Source organism: Onychostoma macrolepis, chromosome 09 (genome assembly GCF_012432095.1).
Source record: "Onychostoma macrolepis isolate SWU-2019 chromosome 09, ASM1243209v1, whole genome shotgun sequence".
Taxonomy (NCBI): Eukaryota; Metazoa; Chordata; class Actinopteri; order Cypriniformes; family Cyprinidae; genus Onychostoma; species Onychostoma macrolepis.
The window spans coordinates 17,274,109-17,296,559 of NC_081163.1; the positions used below are offsets into that span (position 1 = coordinate 17,274,109).

A 22,451-nucleotide genomic window follows, 5' to 3' on the forward strand; every position below is an offset into this window, starting at 1 on the left:
CAGGATGTTACTAGTCAGTGGAAAAAGCCCTTTCCCATCTTTCATCTGGAGCAGGGGGATGTCTGTGGGTTGAGGGCTAATCAGTGTTCTGGGGGTAGAAGTCTGAAGATGAGTGTGGGATGCGATTTTAGTTATGCTGAGGTGGACATAATGGCGCTGTTCACTGAATAAATGGACAGTTATGTACAGCTGTGTAAAAAAGCAAAATATTTTTTTTTTACTTTTTAAATAATATAGAATTATTTTAACAGTAACCTAGCTCTAAATATTAAACTTGGGTTCATATTATACCATTCTGACTGATAGTGATGTACAGCATGCCACAGGAGCCTAAATGCTCAATTTATTCTCTTCTAAACAGCAAAATGCACTGTATGCATCTATGGCTTGATACACATAATGTTTGTGCACTCATGAAGTAGTTTCTTACAGTTTAATTAAGGTACTTTGTCTTTCAGAGAAGAGGCAAACAAGCAATCTGCTGTCATTTTTGCATTCAAACATCTGTTTATCATAATTACGATCAAAGACTATTTCCCCCTAAACATTTCATCGTTCAGAGAGAAAGGAAATGAGGTAAGGCCAAAACTGTAATCTTATTTTTCATGTTGATCTTCAGACAGATTTTTGAACATCTGGTTAAATACAAGTTAGAGTATAACTTGTATTAATGTTAAATAAGAAAATAAAATTTATCAAATTAGTATTAGATTAAAATACATGGTCAAAGATATTGTTTTACACGTATGTCTTGAATCTTCTGAACATGCAACAAATAGATTTTTGTTTTGATTGGTTTTTTTCCGGTTTGATTTGTTAGTGCCTCTTCACACCAAACGCAAAGCAAAAATGCGTAACAAATTGCAGACAAATCAGGTTACACTAAAGTGCCAATGACCTTGGAGACAGATACAGTGTCAGTGCCATGAAATGCTTGGCTCCCACGATCAGACAAATGGAGACAGTTTTCCCTTGTGATGCAGCTTGCAGATAAATTAATTGGACTTATGGTGAGCCCTTTCATGATTTGAAATATATGGTTGGTTTTTGTTTTTATTGCACCCATGGAAAGCCAAAATGCCATTATGATGAGTCATACAGTGAGCCTGGGATAAACTCAGAGCACAAAGTCACAGAGCAAAGGAGCTTGAATTTCTCATCTGAATTAGACTGAAAAAAACCAGGAGAACTATATGCATACTCTGTAACTTACACAGACATCTGAACCGTATAGACCTTTTGTAATCCTCTGTTGATATTCAGAGTGTAGTCGTATCTACTTCACACTGCTGTAGCTCTTTTCCTTACTTTGTGTACACATGAATTCTTCCCTTTTTTCCACTCCTTTTTTGAACTTGTTTCATGATGCCTTAAGATAGTTGTCGAGAGATGAATATAACTCTCTAGATTTAATAAAAAAAATAAAAAAATCCAGTATCAGGAATGACGTTTTTAAAGTATATAAATATATGCATGAAATGCAAATTTATTAACTATTTTTAAAGCACCTCTGAATGGTTACATATTGAAAGGCACTGTATGAATATGCCATATTCCTGAAAATTCTGAGTATAGCGAAATCTTTTTAGTATGGCTGTGTAAGACCTATGAAAAAGGATGCAGTGCCAGAATCAAAAAAAATATCAATGCAATACACTGTTGATTTAGCACCGTCAACAGTACTGTACATTGTTTTTTCATTACAGTAGTTCACAAGAAACAATAACTTCTGTTTAACAAAACCAGAATAAGGATGTAAAAACATCATACTGTATGAAATGTATGTTAACACTTTATTTTAAGGACCAATTCTCACTATTAAATAGTTGCTTATTAGCATGCATATTGAGTGTTTATTAGTGCTTACAGTATTAGGCTCATATTAATGCCTTATTCTGCTTGACCATATTCTAGATCCCTTAACCCAATATCTAAACTTAACAACTACCTTAACTAACTATTAATAAGCAGCACATCAGAAGTTTCTTGAGGGAAAACTCTTAGTTAATAGAGAATGTGTTCCCTAATCTAAAGTGTTACCAAACGTACATTAGCAAGAGAAACTGAAAGACGAGACATTGATGATGTGGAGAACGTCAACTTGCCATCACAGTGAGTCATTGCATAAAACCAGGAACAAAAAAAAATCTTAAAAATGGTAAACTGCAACAGCAATGAAAAAATCTGGCATTCAGCTCTGCAGGAAACTATTGGTATATGACTTAAGCGCTGATGCATTTCTCATACAGTTAACCTCAGCATGAGAAGGACTGCTGCAAAATCCACATAGCCATGTGCAGATTGTTCAGGATTGAACATGATAATGCATATATATGCTGCTGTGATGGATTTACAAACAGACTGGCAGAGAAAAACGCAACACGTGTGCATAACAAATCAGAAAGAGACGGTTTGTAAAGTGTTTATAAGATGTGTGGATTGACATACAGTCTAAGAATGGAAAAATGGATAATTCATGCATTATTGACTCATTTCAAGCAATTTACAATAACTTCAATTTATGAATATGAAAGACTGGAACTGGCTTTGGAAAGTTTTATGAGGAAGTGCTACTATGAAAATGTTAGAAATTGTAATCTTTCTAAAGTGGGTCACATAGAGTTCACAGTGAAATGTTTCGCAAAGTTTGTTATCTCTAGTTGCCATAGAACTTGATTTATGAAAGGTCTGCTGATGAAGCTGGCTATCCTCCCCAAACAGTCTTGATTTGGGGTAATTTCCAGTGTGATAAAAAAGTCAACTGTTCAGAGGAAATTACAGCCTCGGTGGAACAGAGGAAATCAGAAGCTGACCTATTTTTAATATGCGCAGGTTCCTGCACTCTCAGCAAGCTGATTCATTTTATCTTATTTTTCATATCTTATTTGTCTGAACTTATGTGTCAAGTTGTGTATGCGTGTGGGATAAAGGAAAGGGACAATCTTGTTATTGTAACTCTGAAATATAAGCTGCCAATGCAGTATGTCCTGAATTAAACACTATGCTTTCCTTTGAGCATGCAAAGGTCACATCTGTTCATTTATTTCTTGTTCTCTCAGCAGAACTCGGCGTGAATGATCAGTCATAAAATGATATTCTTCTCAGCATGACTCACAGCAAGAGTAAAATCACTTTTAAACATGAATCTTTTGTAATGCATTACAAAAAGTAAAAAAGAAAGCACAATCAAAATCAAAGTTTTATATAAAGACTAATTTATTTATATCTGCCCATTTCCAAGTGAAATACAAAGTAAAAAAAAAAAAACACCACCCCAAAACATACGGTTTAAAAAATACATTCCAATTGCTTTTTGAAACCAAAACTTGTGTGTAGAGGCAATGGTTCCAAAAATGCATATTTATTTAAAGAAATTACTTTCTTGCTTTCGGATGATGTTCATTTTATCAAACATCAAACTAACATTTGTTTGGAGATTTTAGAGTCAGTGGAGATCTCCAGCGATATGACCAGAAAGAGCAATTAAAATTCTTCCTCTCAAGCAGTTAAAAAAATGAATAAGGGGACTGAAGTAATTTAGAAAAAATTACTAAAATGGAACTAAATTGTCATGAACTTGTCTCATAACTACAAAGATTTACTGATATGTTTTGATCAAGATATTTCCACAAGCAAACCACATGATTAAAACAGCATAACATTTTAAAAAAAATTGCCCTGGACATTTACAATGGATTTTATTCAAACCCACACACACATGAAAACAAAACAACAACAAAAAAACAAACAAAAAAAAAACAGAATGTAGCACCAGCACGAAACAAAGAAACTTGTTCTGCTTTTTTCTTATGTGGAAAATACTACTTCAAGGTTTTCTTTGGATCAATCCTCTGGCAAGCTCCAGTGCAGGCATCTTGGCTGTAGCTGTGCTTCTTGTTTTAGGTGCTATATCCTCTGAGAGTTGTCAGCGGTTAGCTTACAGTCTTCATTAGTTCCTATGTTTTAACTGCAGCGAGGATCCCTCGTTTAACAGGTGCTGTTAAAACAATGTTAAAGTAATGCCTTCTTTATCAATCAATCCTTACACTAAAATTACCTTGACATGCTATTTTTAGAAGTAAACACACCTGCTTTTCCACAAGCCTTCTCACACTCATCTTGTGTATCAAAGCGATTCTGGTTCCCTCCACATCCTCCATACCAGAAGCGGGTACAGTTCCCACTAAGCGGGTCATAATGCCATTTAAGCACAAATTTAGCACAGGAGCCCTCTTCTTTTGGTAGCTTGCAGATATCCACACCGGAGCGCAGGGCAGCTGTTAGAGGTTGTAGTGAGGATGAGAAAAATGAAGAATTTTCATTGAATATCTAATTATTTGTAAAAACTTTATATATATATATATATATATATATATATATATATATAACTGCATACTGAAAATTTCAGTGAAGTTTTGAAAAATGGCAGGTTTGTTTTCTTAATTAGATGGCTTATTGGCTTCAGGGTTTATCATCTCTGGACAGTGGCGTTTCATATGTTATGAAATCTGCAACGTGATTTCTTGCAACCACATATTTTACCCTAAAAATTTCTATAGCTATATAAACCTTTCACTTCACTTAGCACAACATTTACATTAGGATTTAGATGCAACTATTTCCAGGAATCATTAAAAAGTATTGTTCACTAAGGAAAGTGAGTTACATGACTCGCCAAGGTCTTTTGCAAGAAATTAGTTCTTAGTCTTCACATGGACCATATTTTACGCATTATTATCCATGACTGGATGTTTCTTGTGTAAACCAGTACACATGCATCAGGCATTATTCGAACTGAATAACAACAGTACTGTCTTCAGTATACTGTAGCTGCTTACTGCTAAATTATTTCATAATAAATTTACTTCACACAGTTAAACTGAACCAACACTGAACTTACTTGGAGCTGAACAATGACACTATTGTCTTGATACAGTTGCTATATAGCAGAATTTGGATTTGCTTCTTTTGTAAAGTTTGCATCATTGAATCAGTTACTTTCCTGTTTAATATTGTAAAGCAGCTTTGAAATCTCTATTGTTATAAACCAATATAAAAATAAAGGTGACTTAACATTACTACAAATAATCTCTTCTGAATTTAAAATGTATTGCTCTCAGTAAAGCAGTTTTTTGAAAGTGGTCCTGTAACAGATCTGAAACACTTCATGACTGTTGAAAACACAGAAGAAAAGGTTTCTAGAGGTTAATGTAACTGGTGGACTGACCTGGAGCTGGTGCTGGGGGGAGAACAGCTTTGACATGCTCTTCACTTGCTTTAGGTTCAGCCACTGTGGTAGTCAGAAAAAAGGTATTTTTTTTTTTTCAAATAATTTTCCTATATTTCATTTTATTGAATTTCCTTTTAAGGGTGCTTGGTAGAAGCCACAAGTAGCCAAGTAACACAAGGCTAACCTAGGCTAGTAATACAACAAAGATTATATTTGAGTGCTGGAGAGTTAGAACGTGGATCATACATTATACATCACTGTACCATTGAGCAAGGCACTGCATTTAGTGTGCTGTAAATGCTTTAGTTTAAATTAACCATCTAATTGATAATTGATATAATTTTGTAGCTATAGATTGTTTTGGTTTGATCTTGTTTTGGGATTTAAAACCTTGAGTACTGCAACCTGCATACGCAGCTTTAAATATTCATCATTCATAATTTTATGGCTCAACCATGACGTTTTCGAAATAGAAATAACAGGACAAATCAATTGCTGCAGTGATCAGGTCAAGGGGTCAAAGGGCACACATACCTGGCTTCATGCAGCGTTTGAGGCAATCAGCCTCAGTCTCAAACCTATTATCATTTCCTCCACAACCTCCATACCAGAACTGTGTACAGAATCCATTCTTTCTGTCAAAGTACCACTTAGCTTGGTAATCTTTGCATGGCAGTCCAGTGTCAAAGTCAAGTGAACATGGGTCCATAAGATTGTTAACTGAAACATGCAAACAAACGGAGACAAACAAAGAGGGTTTATCATGAAAAAGGATAGACAAAGTTAGTGTTGTCAGTAAAATGAACATATAGTCAGTAAATATTAGGTGACTGTAGTTCGTTTAGAGGAATTAGCTAATTATTTTAATGGGTTAGCTGGATTAAAAGATTATGCAAATCAAGCTTGAATTCAAACTGAAATGCTAAACCTTTGTTTTGTTATATCTGCAAAGGCCATCAAAACACAAAGTTTGCTATCTACAAAGACATTTTTTAAATATCTTTGGATAAAATAGGAATCATGTTTTTAAATGCATTCATTATTATCAGCACTGTCAATGCAAATACCTGGTCAATGGTAAAAAAACAATGACTTTGTTTCCAAAAGCATTTTGAAACACTTATATTTTATGTGCCTTTTCCAGTTAATTTGATTTATGTGCTATACATTAGCCATCTGCAGGTAATTACTGTGATGTCAGTCTCATTAACTCTGTGTGTGCTGGGGCCATCTCACAAATCTCTGCTTCATAACCCCTACAGAGTAAACCTGCCTTTTATGTGAAACAACCATTTTCCCCTTTCAAAGTAAGTACTGCACTTTGTTAGTGGGTTATCAAGTCGAACGATGCCTGGTTTGATACAATTTAGGTTAGTTTATTAGTTTTTGTAGATGCATTTATGTGAAAAGTCAAACTACCCTGAATTAAATGGGGTTCCCTATTACCAGCTAATAAAAACAATGGTCTCATTGTTTTGCAATGCCAGAGGCCTCAGTCCTAACAGAATTAAGAAATCATCATTTACAGTACAGATTCTCCAAAACTCTTAAAAAAAACCACCCTTTAACATGCAGTTTTATAATCTGCTCTGACTTGTAAATTTACAAATGTATCTTTTTTGCTTTTAAAACAATCAGTACAAAGAATATTGTATATGCAGATATTTGATTTGTGACTTTTCTAAAACACAGGAAACCTCTAAGGACGTGTTTTTTTTTTAAATCCCAAAGCACTCACAATGCTGCTTTCATACATGATTTAAACAAGTAAAAAATAATCAAATAGAATACTTGTCTGCTCACAAACAAGTAAATGATAAACTGAGCAGATCCATGTGCTGCTTGTTTGTGGATTGGGGGCAATTCTGCTATTTTTAACATGCAAAGATCCTTTTGCTGTTAATCCTCAGCATTACTTACTTATTTCTGGTTTACTTAAGGGTGCAGAGGACACAATCCCCATTGCTTCACTTGGAACCTTCTGTTCTGTCATTTCTGTTCAAAAGGACCAGATCTCAGTTAATTAGATTATTAGATTATTACATTTTTTGATGTAAGTACATAGTAGTTAAGGCCACCTAATATAAAGTGTAACCAATTTCTGCTTTACTTAAGGGTGCAGAAGGTGCAATCCCTATCACTTCACTTGCAATAAGAATCTTCTGCTCTGCTGATTCTGTTCAAAATATATCTGAGGTTAACTAGATAATGCAGAAATCATAGTTTTCAGTCATCATGAATTCTTTCTTACTTATCAAACTCTCAGCTATGTACTGTATGAGAGCAAGGTCTATTAAAAACAGTATTTTCTCTGCTTTGCATGTTATCCCATATATTCAAAAAAACAAACAAACAAACAAACAAAAAAAAATCTCCTGGTGATATATATTCTGTCACTTACTAATTTCTGGTTTACTTAAGGGTGCAATCCCCATCACCTCACTTGGAGTAAGAACCTTCTGCTCTGCTGATTCTGTTCAAAAGAAATCTGAGGTTCAGTATAGATCCTCCAGAAATCATAGGTTTTGGTCATTATAAATGATTTCTTATCAAACTCTCAACTATGTACTAGTGTACAAGGTCTATCAAAAACATTTTTATTGAAAATAAAATTTCATTATTTAATAAAATATATTAATAAATATTTTTATTAATTTATACAAATATTTTAATTGATTAATTTATAAAATGAATGATCATTCATTTTAGTTTCAATTAAAAAACTTGGTCCCACTTTATATTAGGTGGCCTTAACTACTATGTACTTACATTTAAATTAATCATTTGATACAATGCACTTATTGAGTACATACATGTTTTTACATTGTACTTATATTTTTAAAAATACATATATGTAATTACATTGTACTTTTAGTACAAAGTACATAGTAGTTAAAGCCACCAAATATAAAGTGTGACCAAAAACCTTATTAAAAAGTCTCCTGGTGATATATTCTGTCACTTACTAATTTCTGGTTTACTCAAGGGTGCAGTAGACATCATCCCCATCATTTCACTGGCATTAAGTATTTTTTGTTCTGCTGATTCTGTTTAAAAAGATTTAAAGCATTCTTATTCTGTACTACCTTTATGTAACTATACGGAAGCTAGAGTAATAATAATAAAAAAACACATAGCTCTGTTATACTACAGTATATCAAATGTGCTCAACCCCCAAAAAACCCTGACATAATCTGTGAAGCTAATTCTGTGTCACTTACTTGTTTCTGGTTTACTCAAGGGTGCAGTGGGCACAATCCCAATCACGTCACTTACAGTAAGGACCTTCAAATGTGCTGATTCTGTTCAATATGAAGAATGAATATAAAGTTAACCCCATCCTGCACTGGCCAACATTAAAGGACAGTTCATGAAAATAAATAAATAATTAAATAAAATTATGTCATCGATTCACTTTATTGATGTTGAAATGTTCAAATTTGAATGATCAGGGAACATGAAATGTGCTTTTTAGCAGAACATCCAGTCTGCTTTTTTGCACTAGAAAATAAGAACTAGGGCCAGCCAGCTTCAAAAAGAAGAAAAAAGTAGTAGCCCATATGATTTGCACTCTACAAGTCTAAGCCACCCAAAACGTTTGTAAGAAACAGGCTGTAAATAGTTTTCTAGAACAGGTCACAAATCTTCTTCACTAACCAAATAAGGTTTAAGCCTAGTTCTTCTCCTTTTGTGGCGCTAAGTGCACTGTGTTTCCTGCTAAATGCAGATCAGGAAGCTCTTGTATCATCTATCAAAAATGTACCACACTTAATCTGCAGCAGAAGTTCCATACCGCAATTTAAATTAAGTCTAAATGAATCAATGTATGGAAAATAACAGTATACACATTCTGTTAAATAACTAGTTGTGCGTTCCACTGAAATACATAACAATCATACTGCTTCATAATGAAGTAGATGACAGAATTTATTTTTTAGCTGCTCATTTAATGTATTTCTTCTCATTTCATTACTTACCAATTCATACTTATAATTTCATCTACATGACATGTTCCATAAATTCATAATCACAGAGTAATTTATGTGAAAAACATGAGCTTACTTGTGGGAACAATGCCTTTGTAGGTGCTGGCAACATGACCATTGACACTGTGAGTATTGACCACTACATGATAAGTTTCGGCTGCCTCCAACTCAGAAATGGAGAGAAGGCTGCCGGTCACATTTTTCCTCAGCACCAGACTATGATCCCTCAGGCGAGTCACAGTAACCTCATGGGTGGCCTTTGAATCGCCACTCAACCACTGCAGGGAGAATCCGCTGGAGGTGACGTTAACCAGATGCATTTTCTCCATACCTGTTTCTGGACACCAACATACACACAATGTGACCAGAATTCAACCCCAAACATTTCTCTATAAACAAATACCCACAACCTACGGTGTATACTGTCAGTACCTTTATGTTTTCTGTCATGAACCTCCTGCTGTCCATGATGCTTCTGGTGTTTCCTGGAAAAAAGGCACCATAGCAACATTCACACAATGTATTAACTCAATATTAATGTTAATTATATTATTTAGCAACTCCTGCTGTCTTGTGAATTGTTTTCAGTCTATGCAGAAGCAACATCTAAAGTGCACATATGCGGGTTACAGACCACATTGCTCATAAATATACTCACTCCTCTGTTTTTGGCAAACTGAATGGGAATTTGTGTGGCTGGCCACTCTGGTACCGTTGACACTTCTTAGAGACTTCAGGTGACAAGTAGAAAGCATTTTCAACTATATAGAAAGAATGATGAAACTGTCAATAACAGTTCTTGGTACCTGCTACAAAATGACAGGCTAATACATCAATGGACATTTTGAGCATGTTAATAAAATTCTTTGACTTACGGCCAAGGTACTTGGGCAACAGTCTGGCAAATGTCTGAATATGGTCATCATAGAAGCCTGAAGGTCTATCCACCCTCTTAAAGAATACATCTGAAGGCTCGCTCGCCACTTGGGCCAAGACACGGACATCACCTGAACTGAACTGCTTTCCAACTGCCATCACCACTATGAAGTATCCTTTGCATTTAACTTCAGTGGCTGCCCTTATTATCCTCTCCTCGTGCAGTTCAACTGGTCCAGTCACCAACAGAACTAATACCTTCAAATGGCGAGGATGTGGTGCCTTCTCAAACACATGTTCAACAGTGCCTTCAAGAGCATCTGCAAGGGCCCGTCCTCCTTCAAGCTGGCGCACCTTATCCTGTAGAAAGCTTCGAACACTGTTTGGTGACTTGTGATCTGTCAACCCAAAGGTCACGCTGATGGGAATGCCACTGCCATTGTGCAAGTATTCATAAGGTGCATGCTGAACAAGTGCTACTCGAGCATAATGGGTAGTGCTGGCTGGCTCAGGGGACATCTCTAGCTGTTCTATCATTAGAGCCACATATTGCTTTATCTCTGTGAAGACGGAGGGCCAGGTGCTCTCTGAACTATCAAGAACAAAGGCCATGTCGATGTCCAAGTCAGTGGTGGGATCCCTCCGGCCCCTGACTCCACGTGGTGGGACATAACCACACATCTGATCCGGGGCACAGAAATCTGAAAGAAAAGTTAAAGAAGAAAAACGACATTCAAACATTCTCTGTTGCTACTGTTTTGCAGTTTTAAAAACGTTTGGTTGCTTTTCTTGTTTGTTGAACTCTGTTGTACATGATAACACAGTTTTACCCAGGCAGATATGGCAGGTCATGATCTTCTTGATGACATTGTTGTATTCAGCACTTCCAGGTGAGGGTAGGACGATAATCTGGGCTAAAGCAGTGTTGTTAAGCTGAAACAGAGTAAATGTAACATACTTAACGGAATGCTTTCTTTTATGCCAAATGCAATTGGCTGTGTCAGGTTTTTACTTAATTTACTTCTGATTCACTAAAACCCTAATTAAACCTGTCAGATAGAGTTTGTGTAGAGTTACAGATAATTTGTCCAAGTGATTGACATTTCCCCCCATTTAACTTCAAACACTGCAAATTTATGTAAGCTGCAAATCAATTTGGAAGTTACCTCAATGAAGGCGTGAACTTACTTAACGCATTATTCAAAATCATAGTTGCTGTGCATATGACCTGAAATTTTTAAGCCCAACTAAGCATTAAGGCAAAATACGGTCCCTCTTTATATTAGGTGGCCTTAACTACTATGTACTTACATTTAAATTAATAATTTGATACAATGCACTTATTGTTAATATACATGTTTTTACATTGTACTTATATTTTTAAAAATACATATATGTAATTACATCTGTAATTAATTTCTGCAATTAAATTGATAATTACACTGTTGACCCATCACTTACACCTTAACCCACCCTTAAACCTACCCATACCACTTAACCTGTCCCTAACCTTACCCGTATCCCACCTCAATAACAGCAGAAGTGTTTTGCAATACAATATGACCACAATAAGTACAATAAGTACATAGTAGTTAAGGCCACCTAATATAAAGTGTGACCCAAAATACTATACATGCAGTTCAGTGCAAAGAGTTCAAGCTTATATACTGGGGCAAAGAAACAACTACTGTTACAAGTTGTTTTCTGAGGATCAACTACTGTCATGAGTTCTAAACAGGATTCTGATGTGTAAGGACACAGGACAGCTGATGAAACCACAGATGAATGAGGAAGCATACTACATGAATAAAAACCTTTACCAACACTAATGCAAATGGAAAAAAGTTCTTATTCTTACAGACACAAATTACAATATTTGCCCTTCTACTGCCCCTACCTGCAAAGCTCTTGTGAGTTGGCGATCTTCACGGTTAAGAAGGAATACAGAGGAAATTCCTGCATCGTAGAGGCGCAAAGCAGCGGTACTGAATTCTTGAGTGACTGTAACAGGGCCATTGACAAAGAAAACAGCAACCTTGCGCACAAGGAACCCACTGCGAACTCTCTTGAATGTGTTCTGTGCGACGAAGTTCATGGCTGTCTCCAAGCTGCGCTGCTTACGGGTCAGCTGAGTCTGGAGCCCTTGAACTCGCTCAATAAGTGCCCGCTTCTTCTGGGAATCTGCAAAGCGGATCTCAGTAGTCACCTCATTGTTGTAGAGTGCTAGAGCAAGACGGGCACCTCGGGGACAGTTGCTCTCAGCAATAGTGATGTCACTGACCAGGCGGAGAACAGTGTCACGCATGTTGTTGAAAGCAGAGCGTGATACACCATCCGATGCATCCAGGGCAAAGGCCAACTCGGTAGGGTATAGGGGACATTCCTGAGCACCTGGAGAATTAGAAACTCAAAAGCTGAAGTACAGTTTTGTGCAATGAATGCTTTAAAATGTGACCCTAACAGTACAGTGCAAATGCAGAAGAGACTGTACACTATTCACTTACCATAGCAGCAGGCTAAAAAAAGAGAAACAAATAGAGAAAGATTTCAAAATGTAAAGGTATAGCTATTAGAATGTATATAAAGGTATAACTCAAACTATAAGAAAGACAGCATAATTAGACACTGTACAACCACTATACTTACGACAGTTATCCCTAATTTTCTTGACCAGATCACATTGCTGTGAGGACAAAAATATTTGGCATTAATGTTCCAAGCATGTACAGTAAGTAGAACTAAACAATAAAGGCACTTACACAGTGAAAGAAAGGAGAAAGTACATACCACTGCACCAGTTCCTCTGGGTCCTTTTAGACCCTGTTTTTGACAACAGAAAAAAAAAAAAAACACTTTCTCAACAGCTGAACACAGCTGGGTAGAACAATCTGAATTTATTCCACTGAGCATTTTTGTGAGCCAAACTAATGTCTGTCACTAGTTAAAAAAAATAAAAATAAAATTTAACAGCTTGAGTAAATCAAAGCTTATGACTTGCAGAGAGAATTGTACACAGTCATTCCTCAACTTAGTCACCTTGTTAATTCAAAGTCAGCATTCCTGTATTTAAAGATTTGTAACAACTTATGTATTATTTCTTTATTTATTTGTTTTTTCAAAAGATTCTTTTAAAGCAGTGTTATATTAAAGTATGGTGCTGCTTACATAGGGCCCTGGGTATCCAATATCTCCCTTTTGTCCAGGTCCACCAGGTTCCCCTGAGGTACCCTACACAAACATATTATTAGTGATTACCAGCACTTTGGACATTATTACCCACTTAAAAATAGTTCCATCAATATTACTCACTCTCTGGCCATTGTTTCCTCTAGGTCCAGGTCCTCCCTTTGAACCAGGGTCACCTGCTTCACCCTTTGAATCAATTCAGATTTAACATTTATTTACATTCATTGTTTTGCACTGCAGTACTACTGTATATACTGTAAAACATTCAAAGGAGCAGACAACATAGACAACATAGACAACCGACAACAATCAGTAATCTCACCTTTAGACCAGGGAAACCAGGGAAACCTTCATCACCCTAAAATAATATTAAAGAGTGTTCAGTGTAAAATGCATGTTTTGCTGAGTGTATATGTATATAGCATATATGAACGTAAAAAGATACAACAACTGAGACATAAAAGTTTCACAGGCATTTGATGGTCAGAAATGGAATAATGAGCCTCCCAGTAGCACTGTCTTAGGTATCTTACATTAAGGACAATGCTGTTTATGACTCTTTCCATTGCTCAGTTTATCTGCAGTCCTCATGCCTCCCTTCAGCAGGACTACTGCATGTTCAATCACGTGAGCAAGGACCCTGGGTAGGCCTCTATAATGTTTTAAGGTATTGTAACTGTGACTTTAATTGCCTACTGCATCTAAACTCTGGGAGGTTCCACAGGTGCATGCACAACAATTCTATATGATTCATTGAAAAAGCACACCCTTTCCACACACACACACGTTTATTTTTGTGAAAAGTGGGGACATCCCATAGGCGTAATGGTTTTTGTACTGTACAAACTGTATGTGCTATTGCCCTACCCCTACCCCTAAACCTACCCCTTAAAGGAAACTTTGTGCTATTTCAGATTTTCAATACACTCCATTCTGTGTGATTTATAAGTGTTTTGAAAAGTGGGGGCATGGCCTGAAAAGTCACCTTCTCCTTGTAATACCTATGTCATACCCTTGTCATTATACAAATTTATGTCATTTGTCACAAAAACGTGCACACACACTCACTCACACACACTCTCACACACACACACACACACTCACCTTTCGTCCTTTGGGACCAGATATACCAAACCCATCTCGTCCATCTTCACCCTGTATACATAGGAAACTCCTTAGTTTGATCTAGGCTAAACTGCTGACATACAGTAGATTGATCTGATAAATGATCAATGTGCTATATGTTTAAATTTGGAAGTAACGTTTATAACTATTCAATCTATTTGTGACTGTTTTATATAATGATGCTGTTGAATATAATGATGCTGCTATTAACATTTTTGTTACAATGTATGAAATGTATTTGTTATGACTGGTGCAAACTGTGATTTCTCACTTACAGGCTCCCCACGGGATCCCAGGGGTCCAACGACACCTTTAGGTCCTGGCTCTCCTGGTTCACCCTTTAGAGTGAATGAGAAAAAGTGAATCATAATTGTATAAATAATAATGTATAAAAGGTGCAATGGACATACATTTAACAGCTGAAAGAGCACCCTAATCCTCACACTAATGCACTGAAACAAAAATGTGAGTTAATTTCCTCTTCCCAAACTGTATAAATACAAACTCCACAGAAGCTTTGCTTTCAGTTGACACTGAGATGTTTTCTTTAAAACATTTCTTAAGCTTGCCAATGGTTACTGGAACATGAGTGTGCAACTGCCTTGCAATGAATTGCTAAATGTTGTTAAAGATAACCAGTACCTTCCGGCCAACGGCACCTCTTCTACCCTTTTCTCCAGCAGGTCCTGGCAGTCCTCCTGGCCCCTAAAAAATATATAAAATAAGATGAAAGCTTTCCTCATAGAAACCAGTATATATATATATATATTTTTTTTTTAATAAGTAATAAAACCAAAATTTTCTTTTTTGTGTGTGTGTGTGTGGTTTTGTCTGCACACAAATGATCAGTATTATTGACACAATCATCCTTTTAGAAGTATAGAAAACAAGAAAAAGAACATGCTTGAACATCTCTTACCCTTGGACCAGGGTTTCCATCCTCTCCTCTTATACCAGGTGCTCCAATTGGTCCAGCGGGACCCTGAATCAAGTACAGATACGCAATATTTATATTACATATAATATATATTTTCTCTTTGATTATAACATTGAACATTTTATTTCAAGGCAGGTGTGCATATTTGTACATACACAAATAAATGTAACCAGACTGTAAACCAGATTAAACCATTATGTATGCATATACAACATCTGTCTTTTGCTTTGCACAACTACTTTTTTTTTTTTTTGCAGCTGATTAATTTACCCGAGAACCTCCAATTCCTGTCTCTCCTGGTAAACCATCACTTCCTGGCCTTCCAGGAGCACCCTAAATATACAATAGGACCATCAATAAATTCAACAAATTCAAATGAATTCAAAAAACTGTTTAACCCATAAACAACAGCTCTTGATGAATCTCTGTGAGAGTGTTAAAATAATGTTCATTTCCCTCAATGGCATGAAATAGTTTACATGTGTACTCACCGCTTGACCAGGAGACCCTCTTCTACCATCAGGGCCCTTTTTCAAAAAAAGAAGGTGAATAAGATTATGAACAGAACATCTGTCATTCAACATTTCATGGATCTTACACATAACATTTCAAATATTGGGACCCACTTTATATTAGGTGGCCTTAACTACTATGTACTTACATTTTAATTAATCATTCGGTTCAATGCACTTATTGTGTACATACATGTTTTTACATTGTACTTACATTTTTAAAAATACCTATATGTAGTTACATCTGTAATTAATTTCTGTAATTACATATTATAATTACACTGTTAACCCACCCTTAAACTTACCCAGACCACCAAACCTGTCCCTAACCTTACCCGTATCACACCTCAATAGCAGCAGAAGTGTTTTGCAATACAATATGAACACGATAAGTACATTGTACTTATTTTCTGATGTAAGTACATAGTAGTTAAGGCCACCTAATATAAAGTGTGACCAAATATTGTATTGCCATAGACAACATGACGTAAAATTGATACAAGTACTAATCTGAATAGCTGTCAAAGCTAATTCAGAAATGTCTTATCTCATAACAGTTTTCTTTGAACTCTTTAGATTCTAAACATATGATTGAGCTGTTTTGGGTTTTTAAGAGATTATTTATGAACTGATTGAAAGGATCTTAGCCTATTCAGTACTGCTGGGTAAGTTAGAAAAGACATTCTCTTTGGTCGAGGAAGCATACCAGTCTGCCTGGTTCACCAGGTCCTCCTTTATTTCCGTCCACTCCTGGCTCTCCCTAAACAAAACACTTCAGTGAATTTCAAAAATGCATTACAGTTGTGGATTTTATTCACATAGACACAAACACACATTTAATGGGACACACTAACAAAATGTGCAGCAACTACTACTATACTGTATTGGCCAAGTCTTAAAGTTTGACCATGACCAGAAGCTAAAATTACATGTAATGAGAAATAATAGTTTAATCAAATGAGAAATAATTAATAAAACAATTTCTATTATTTTTTAATTAGATTATATTGCAGAACTAAAGCTTGACAGGAAGCTTGTTACTTTACAATATTGATGCGTGAACATGTGCTACAGTCCTGACCAGAAACAATCAAATAAATAGAAGAATCTACCAGAATGACATACAGTATTAACTATATTAAAAAAATGATAATGGACCATACCGGTGGGCCAGCATCGCCTGGATCACCTTTTGGTCCCCTCTGGTTGTTGTCTCTTCCTGGGATGCCCTAAAACAACAACAACAACAGCATCAACCTTACTTATTGAAGGAAGATATACTCATTCTAAATTAAGTCAAATCCTTGAGTAAATAAGAGAGCAGACATATCTGACTATGTATATAATACATACGGGATCACCACGAATTCCAGTCTGACCAACATCTCCTGACTGGCCTTTGGCCCCTTTAGGTCCCTAGAAACACACCAGAAAGAGCAGATAAACCATGTTTATTTATTTTGAATGTATTCCTCATGACCCTACCCACAACTATATTCTACGTGACTTACCCTTTGGCCAGGGTTTCCTCTATCTCCTGGAGGGCCAGCAACACCACTTGTTCCCTGAAAGACAACAACAGATTTTAATTGGCATACACAAAGATTTGTACTAACTATTGTACAAGTGATCACTAAAAACAAAATCAAAAATAGCTGACCTCCTCTCCATTGATTCCATCTAAACCAATCTCTCCAATTTCACCCTAAAACAAAACAAATGCTATCAATTAAACATATACTTATGTTAATGTTAATTTATTACAAAAGTGTTATATATAAGGAGTTCTTACCTTTTCACCATTGTATCCTCGAGATCCCTAAATAAAAGTAAAATAAATACATTGGATTAGTCACGTAATATATTTTAACCATAATGTGCCGCCTTAAGTGAAATTTAGTTCAACTTACTTTAACACCTCTTTGACCTGGACATCCTTGGAATCCTTGAGTTCCATTTACACCAGGTGGACCTCTCTCTCCCTGATACAATATGGATTATCGCAATCATGAGAAACAACATGCCACATACACAATTTTTTTTGTCAAAATGTTGCTGTCTAACTAAAAGGCACACACTGATTTAATGACAACAGCAAAGTTTCAAGTTGTTCATAATGAATTCTTATGTTGATTATTAATATGGGGTAGGGAGAGAATTTTATTGTATTTGTGAGCAAAAACATTAAAATAAATAGAAAAGAAACAGTGTTGTGGACTAACACATCTGATTATATAAAATGCATTCCGAAGCATGTTACTGTAAAACTGGTAAAGGTATGTATATGTGCAAAGGTATAGGATCTGTCCATTTATTAATGCATGCTGGAAAATCAATGCAACTTTATGCGTAGTGAGAAAGTGGGCAATTACAAACTATTGAGAAGGTAGATGTTGAATCACAGACAAATGTGAGTGAAAAAATATGCCTTTTAAATCTTTATATATATTCATATCATAGTAGATAATTAATACATGCTTACCGGACCACCTTCATCACCAGGATGTCCTCTCAAGCCTTGACCACCAGATTGACCCTATAGGCAATCAAACATTGACATGAGCAAACACTGATAAATTTCTTTTTTTTTATTTTTTTTTTTAAATCTGTGTTGTAGTGTAAAATATGTTGTTTCTCGAAGAAACAATTTGACCTTTGATCCAGGAACACCAACAGTTCCTCTGTCCCCTCTCTGGCCATTACACTTGCATGGAACAGAACAGCATTCCCGCTCAGCAATGTTATCCTTAAAAAGAGACAACCAAAATAATATTAGACAAACATATTCAACTGTCTTTGTCATTGTAGTAGGCCATCCCTTAGTGAGTTTATTTGACTGAGCAATTAGGACAGTTCTCACCAGTTCTTCCAGAAGTTCATAATCTAAGTCCATGAGGTTGACACGCAGAGGTCGTGTGTACCTAAAGCCACGGCCAAATTCCAAGAGAACTGCGTCCTCAAATCGTGGCACTCTCTCCAGGGCAACAAGAATGAAACTACTGACACCTTAAGAAAAAAATATAAAAATGTTTGTGGTAACATGTTGTGAGATGTCTAAATCTTTATCAACAACAAACATAAGTATTGGTGAGTAGAGAAATAAAGAAACTGAACAACCTATCGATATTTGAGCGTGAAGTAATGAAATTCATCAGACATTTTCATATCTATAATCACGATTACTCTTACCAGCTGAACGCATCAGTTCAACTCGCTCTTTCAGGATGTTATACTGGGCATCTAATCCATCAGTTAAGTGGATCACAACCTTTATGGGTGTAAAACAGCAATTAATTTCATTTTTAATACAAATAATTGTTTATAAATATACAGAGATCCAGTACATACAATATGGTTTGATTTTGAGGTTAAAATTTGCCCTGAATGAAAAGGATGTACCTTGACACTATCTGAAGGCAGATTTTTGAATCTATCAGCATAAGCTTTGATTGTGGCACCATTTAGAACAAAAGGTCCACGGTTTCGGAGGACCTTGAAGGGCTCAATAAGCTCTGTGTATCTGTTGGTAAAGTCCAGTTGAACAGGTTCATTGGCAGAGTCCATTGCTAGCATGCCCACTCGTATTGAGGGAACCTGACCAGAAGTGCAGCTGATGGACTGCATCTGGGTAATGCGTTGGAGAATAGTAGCCACCTTCGTCTCTAATGTTTTCTGAGCAGCAAAGATGTTCTGTGCAGCCACATCAAACCCCACAAGAACGTCCAACTTGCATTCTGCTTGAAACAGAATTAAGAATTATTACAAATTGAGAGTAAACCTCTGTTTAGAACACTTAAAATGTACTTTCACTTTATAAAAAACCTTAAAAACCAAACCTCTTGTGGTATCCTTTACTCCAGTGCACAGTACTATTCCTTTCACCTCATCATCAAGTGTTTCCAAAATCTGCTCATTCAGTTCAGAGAGCTCTTGGAAGGTGCTGGCTCTGGCCACTGTTGTAGCTTCACTGCCCAAATTATTGAGCTCGTCCTCAATATCACCCACCCCAACAGCATAGATGCGCACACCACTGGCTTTGAGAGCTAGTGCCGCTGATTTGCTGTCATCCCTTGACCGTCCACCAGTGACTACCATCAGGATCTGTGGAATTCCCATATCCTTCCGACTGCCTCTTTCTTTGACAAAGTGTGTTTTCTGAACATGGCGAATGGCATTGCCTGTTTTAATTTCCCGACCTCCCTTGTACTCGGTTCGAGTTATGGCATTAATAATGTCATCCTTATTTTTGTAAGTATTGAGGTAGAATACATCGGTCACATCTGTAGCATAATGTGCTAGACCAATCTGAAGATTGTCTCTCTCAGTGAAGAACAGGTCAATTAAATTAAGAATGAATTCCATGACCTCTTTAAAATTGTCCTTGCCAAGATTGATTGAGCCATCAACCAAAAACACAATATCAGCAGCCTTGGCCTGTGGGAGCCCAGGACCTAGGAGAAATCAGAGAAAACAAAACAGGCTAAATAAATGAAAAAACAAACATTTATGGCCTGCTATTATATACACATCATGTAAAGTATGTCTAACATAACAATGACATTAAAGCTCTACCTACCTGTCTCGTCAGGGTCAGTGGGGGTCTCCTCTATAATCGTTCCATTAAGTCTGGCTATAAACTTGCTCTGTATGTTCGGAAGATTTGGGAAAGCAGCCACCTGCAGGACGTCATCAGCAGTGGTAGTAATCTGTGCCAGCTGTCTTGAGTCTGCATTTTCTGCACCAATTCCTATACAATTGATGCGAGAGCCTTTGAGAAGTGGGCCATAAGAAGATACATCGGAGGTTGATCTTCCACCAGTTAGCACAACTAAATGCTGGGAAGCCTGTGTTAGACGTACCCCAGCAGATGCCTGGAGCTCGTTTCGAATGACATACTTTATCGCCTCAGCTAGATCGGCACCGCGTCCACCCATATGGCGCAATCTCTTAATTGCAGAGATTACAGATTGCTTGTTGTCATGAGAGTTCAAAGAGAATTCAGTTTTAGGCCTTTCACCATATTGCACAAGAGCCACACGAACTTGGTCAGGTTGTACATCAAGCTGATCAACCACTTTCAACATAAAGTCACGAATGTGAGCAACACCGTTTTGTCCAACACTATCAGAGCCATCAATGAGGAAGATGATGTCCTTTCTTCCAAGACTGAGTGGGACTGATAAGAAACAAAAATGAAGAAATTTAGTAATACATTTCTGCATAATCTATTAAAGCTATGTGCATGTGTAAATGTAAGCATGACATGATTAAATTTGGCATCAAATGCTCTGCTAATGTGGATTAACCTGAAATAATGGTTTTAACACAAGCAGAAAAAGTAATATACCTCTAGGCGTAGGGGGGACCGAAATTTCATCTCTGGTCATGGTACTGACTTTGGTTACAAGCTGTTGCTCCACTCTTGGAAGTTGCTGGAAATCTCTAATGGTGTATGTTAGTTCTGGACTAAAGGAAATTAATTTTAGTTCCTCTTCATCAGCATTATGAGCTCCAACTGCTAAGGGAGCAACACGACTTGACTTCAGTTGGTTAGCAGGGCCAGACACATCATCATTTGACTTTCCTCCGGTTACCAAGATGAGAAACTGGGGCACACCCTCTTCTACACGGCTTCCAGCTGATCTTTGATAGATATTCTTTGAAACGTATTCCAGAGCTTGGCCAGTGTTAAGCTGATTGCCACCTTTGCTTCTCATTCTTCGTATTGCCTGGCGAACTTCCTCCTTGGTGGAGTGCTCATTGAGAAGAAACTCCAGTTTGGGATCATCACTGTACTGCACAACTGAGATTCTAATATTGTCTAGACCCACATCTAACGTCTCCACCACTCGCTGAACCATGTCTCTTATGGCAGGGAACTCACTCCGCATCCTTGTTGTGCCATCAATAAGGAAAACAACATCCCTTTTATCTCCACGAGGTACTGGCACTGGAATTACAGTCTCTATGTTTTGAAATAAAGAGATGAAAATTGTACATAAAAAATAAATATAACAATAATACATAGATATTAATTGATACACAAATGTACCTGACAGTCTGATCACAGGATTCACAAACTGTGGTTCAAATTTTATACCGAATTCTCAATTCTTCAATTCTTAGTTCTATGAAATGTCAGGTATATTCAATTAGTTTAAAAAAGGACTTTATCAACTGAATATGTTTTGCTGCTCTGAGTTCCTTTACACTAGATGAGATGATGTAAGCACTTTTATTCTATTACTATCCTATCTATTTTGTAAATTTAAATGTAAATATGAGTTAGATTTGTATCTTTGTCCAATTATTTTTAGTGCATCTTGTCATGAGTACTGTGTTAAGGACACAGTGTGAAGAACTTTTAACTGTTTGTGCTATTTTAATTGATGTGAGCCTTTGACCATTGCAGCAGGCCTGGCTGTTTCAGTGTGTCCCACCATGAGTGCTGTGTTTTGCTGCAGTGTCAAGCATGCCTTAAAAACAAAAGCTGATGGAGAAGCTGACCATACTGTTGTCTTTTTAGTCACAGTCCATTGCATATTGCACACAACAGTGGAAAGCACTTTCTTGATCTAGTAATTTCTAATCTGATTAGC

At 36.6% G+C, this 22,451-nt stretch overlaps 1 protein-coding gene across 16 annotated transcripts in view; it reads right to left on the minus strand.

The window, feature by feature from the left end:
* Window positions 1-3,194: 3,194 nt before the first annotated feature.
* LOC131546567 (collagen alpha-3(VI) chain-like) overlaps window positions 3,195-22,451 on the minus strand; it is a 71,427-nt gene continuing 52,170 nt past the window's right edge. For 9 of the 16 annotated variants that reach the window (XM_058786212.1, XM_058786220.1, XM_058786222.1 and 6 more), the window contains 41 exons: window positions 21,200-21,817; window positions 20,429-21,028; window positions 19,689-20,303; window positions 19,252-19,589; window positions 19,042-19,120; window positions 18,713-18,858; window positions 18,506-18,598; window positions 18,335-18,388; window positions 17,763-17,834; window positions 17,645-17,671; window positions 17,513-17,557; window positions 17,364-17,417; window positions 17,206-17,268; window positions 17,016-17,081; window positions 16,559-16,612; window positions 15,832-15,867; window positions 15,611-15,673; window positions 15,323-15,385; window positions 15,046-15,108; window positions 14,679-14,741; window positions 14,383-14,433; window positions 13,601-13,636; window positions 13,402-13,464; window positions 13,258-13,320; window positions 12,880-12,912; window positions 12,739-12,775; window positions 12,597-12,608; window positions 11,990-12,483; window positions 10,923-11,025; window positions 10,092-10,793; window positions 9,875-9,977; window positions 9,649-9,701; window positions 9,293-9,553; window positions 8,452-8,532; window positions 8,197-8,277; window positions 7,632-7,703; window positions 7,151-7,225; window positions 5,765-5,950; window positions 5,228-5,290; window positions 4,089-4,277; window positions 3,195-3,997 (listed from right to left, as the gene is read on the minus strand). In XM_058786212.1, coding sequence (XP_058642195.1) covers window positions 3,957-3,997; window positions 4,089-4,277; window positions 5,228-5,290; window positions 5,765-5,950; window positions 7,151-7,225; window positions 7,632-7,703; window positions 8,197-8,277; window positions 8,452-8,532; window positions 9,293-9,553; window positions 9,649-9,701; window positions 9,875-9,977; window positions 10,092-10,793; window positions 10,923-11,025; window positions 11,990-12,483; window positions 12,597-12,608; window positions 12,739-12,775; window positions 12,880-12,912; window positions 13,258-13,320; window positions 13,402-13,464; window positions 13,601-13,636; window positions 14,383-14,433; window positions 14,679-14,741; window positions 15,046-15,108; window positions 15,323-15,385; window positions 15,611-15,673; window positions 15,832-15,867; window positions 16,559-16,612; window positions 17,016-17,081; window positions 17,206-17,268; window positions 17,364-17,417; window positions 17,513-17,557; window positions 17,645-17,671; window positions 17,763-17,834; window positions 18,335-18,388; window positions 18,506-18,598; window positions 18,713-18,858; window positions 19,042-19,120; window positions 19,252-19,589; window positions 19,689-20,303; window positions 20,429-21,028; window positions 21,200-21,817 — 6,011 coding nt within the window. In that variant the 3' untranslated portion in view covers window positions 3,195-3,956. The remainder of the gene's footprint in view (window positions 3,998-4,088; window positions 4,278-5,227; window positions 5,291-5,764; window positions 5,951-7,150; window positions 7,226-7,631; window positions 7,704-8,196; window positions 8,278-8,451; window positions 8,533-9,292; window positions 9,554-9,648; window positions 9,702-9,874; window positions 9,978-10,091; window positions 10,794-10,922; window positions 11,026-11,989; window positions 12,484-12,596; window positions 12,609-12,738; window positions 12,776-12,879; window positions 12,913-13,257; window positions 13,321-13,401; window positions 13,465-13,600; window positions 13,637-14,382; window positions 14,434-14,678; window positions 14,742-15,045; window positions 15,109-15,322; window positions 15,386-15,610; window positions 15,674-15,831; window positions 15,868-16,558; window positions 16,613-17,015; window positions 17,082-17,205; window positions 17,269-17,363; window positions 17,418-17,512; window positions 17,558-17,644; window positions 17,672-17,762; window positions 17,835-18,334; window positions 18,389-18,505; window positions 18,599-18,712; window positions 18,859-19,041; window positions 19,121-19,251; window positions 19,590-19,688; window positions 20,304-20,428; window positions 21,029-21,199; window positions 21,818-22,451) is intronic. The other 7 variants (XM_058786213.1, XM_058786228.1, XM_058786215.1 and 4 more) reach the window with 6 other exon arrangements.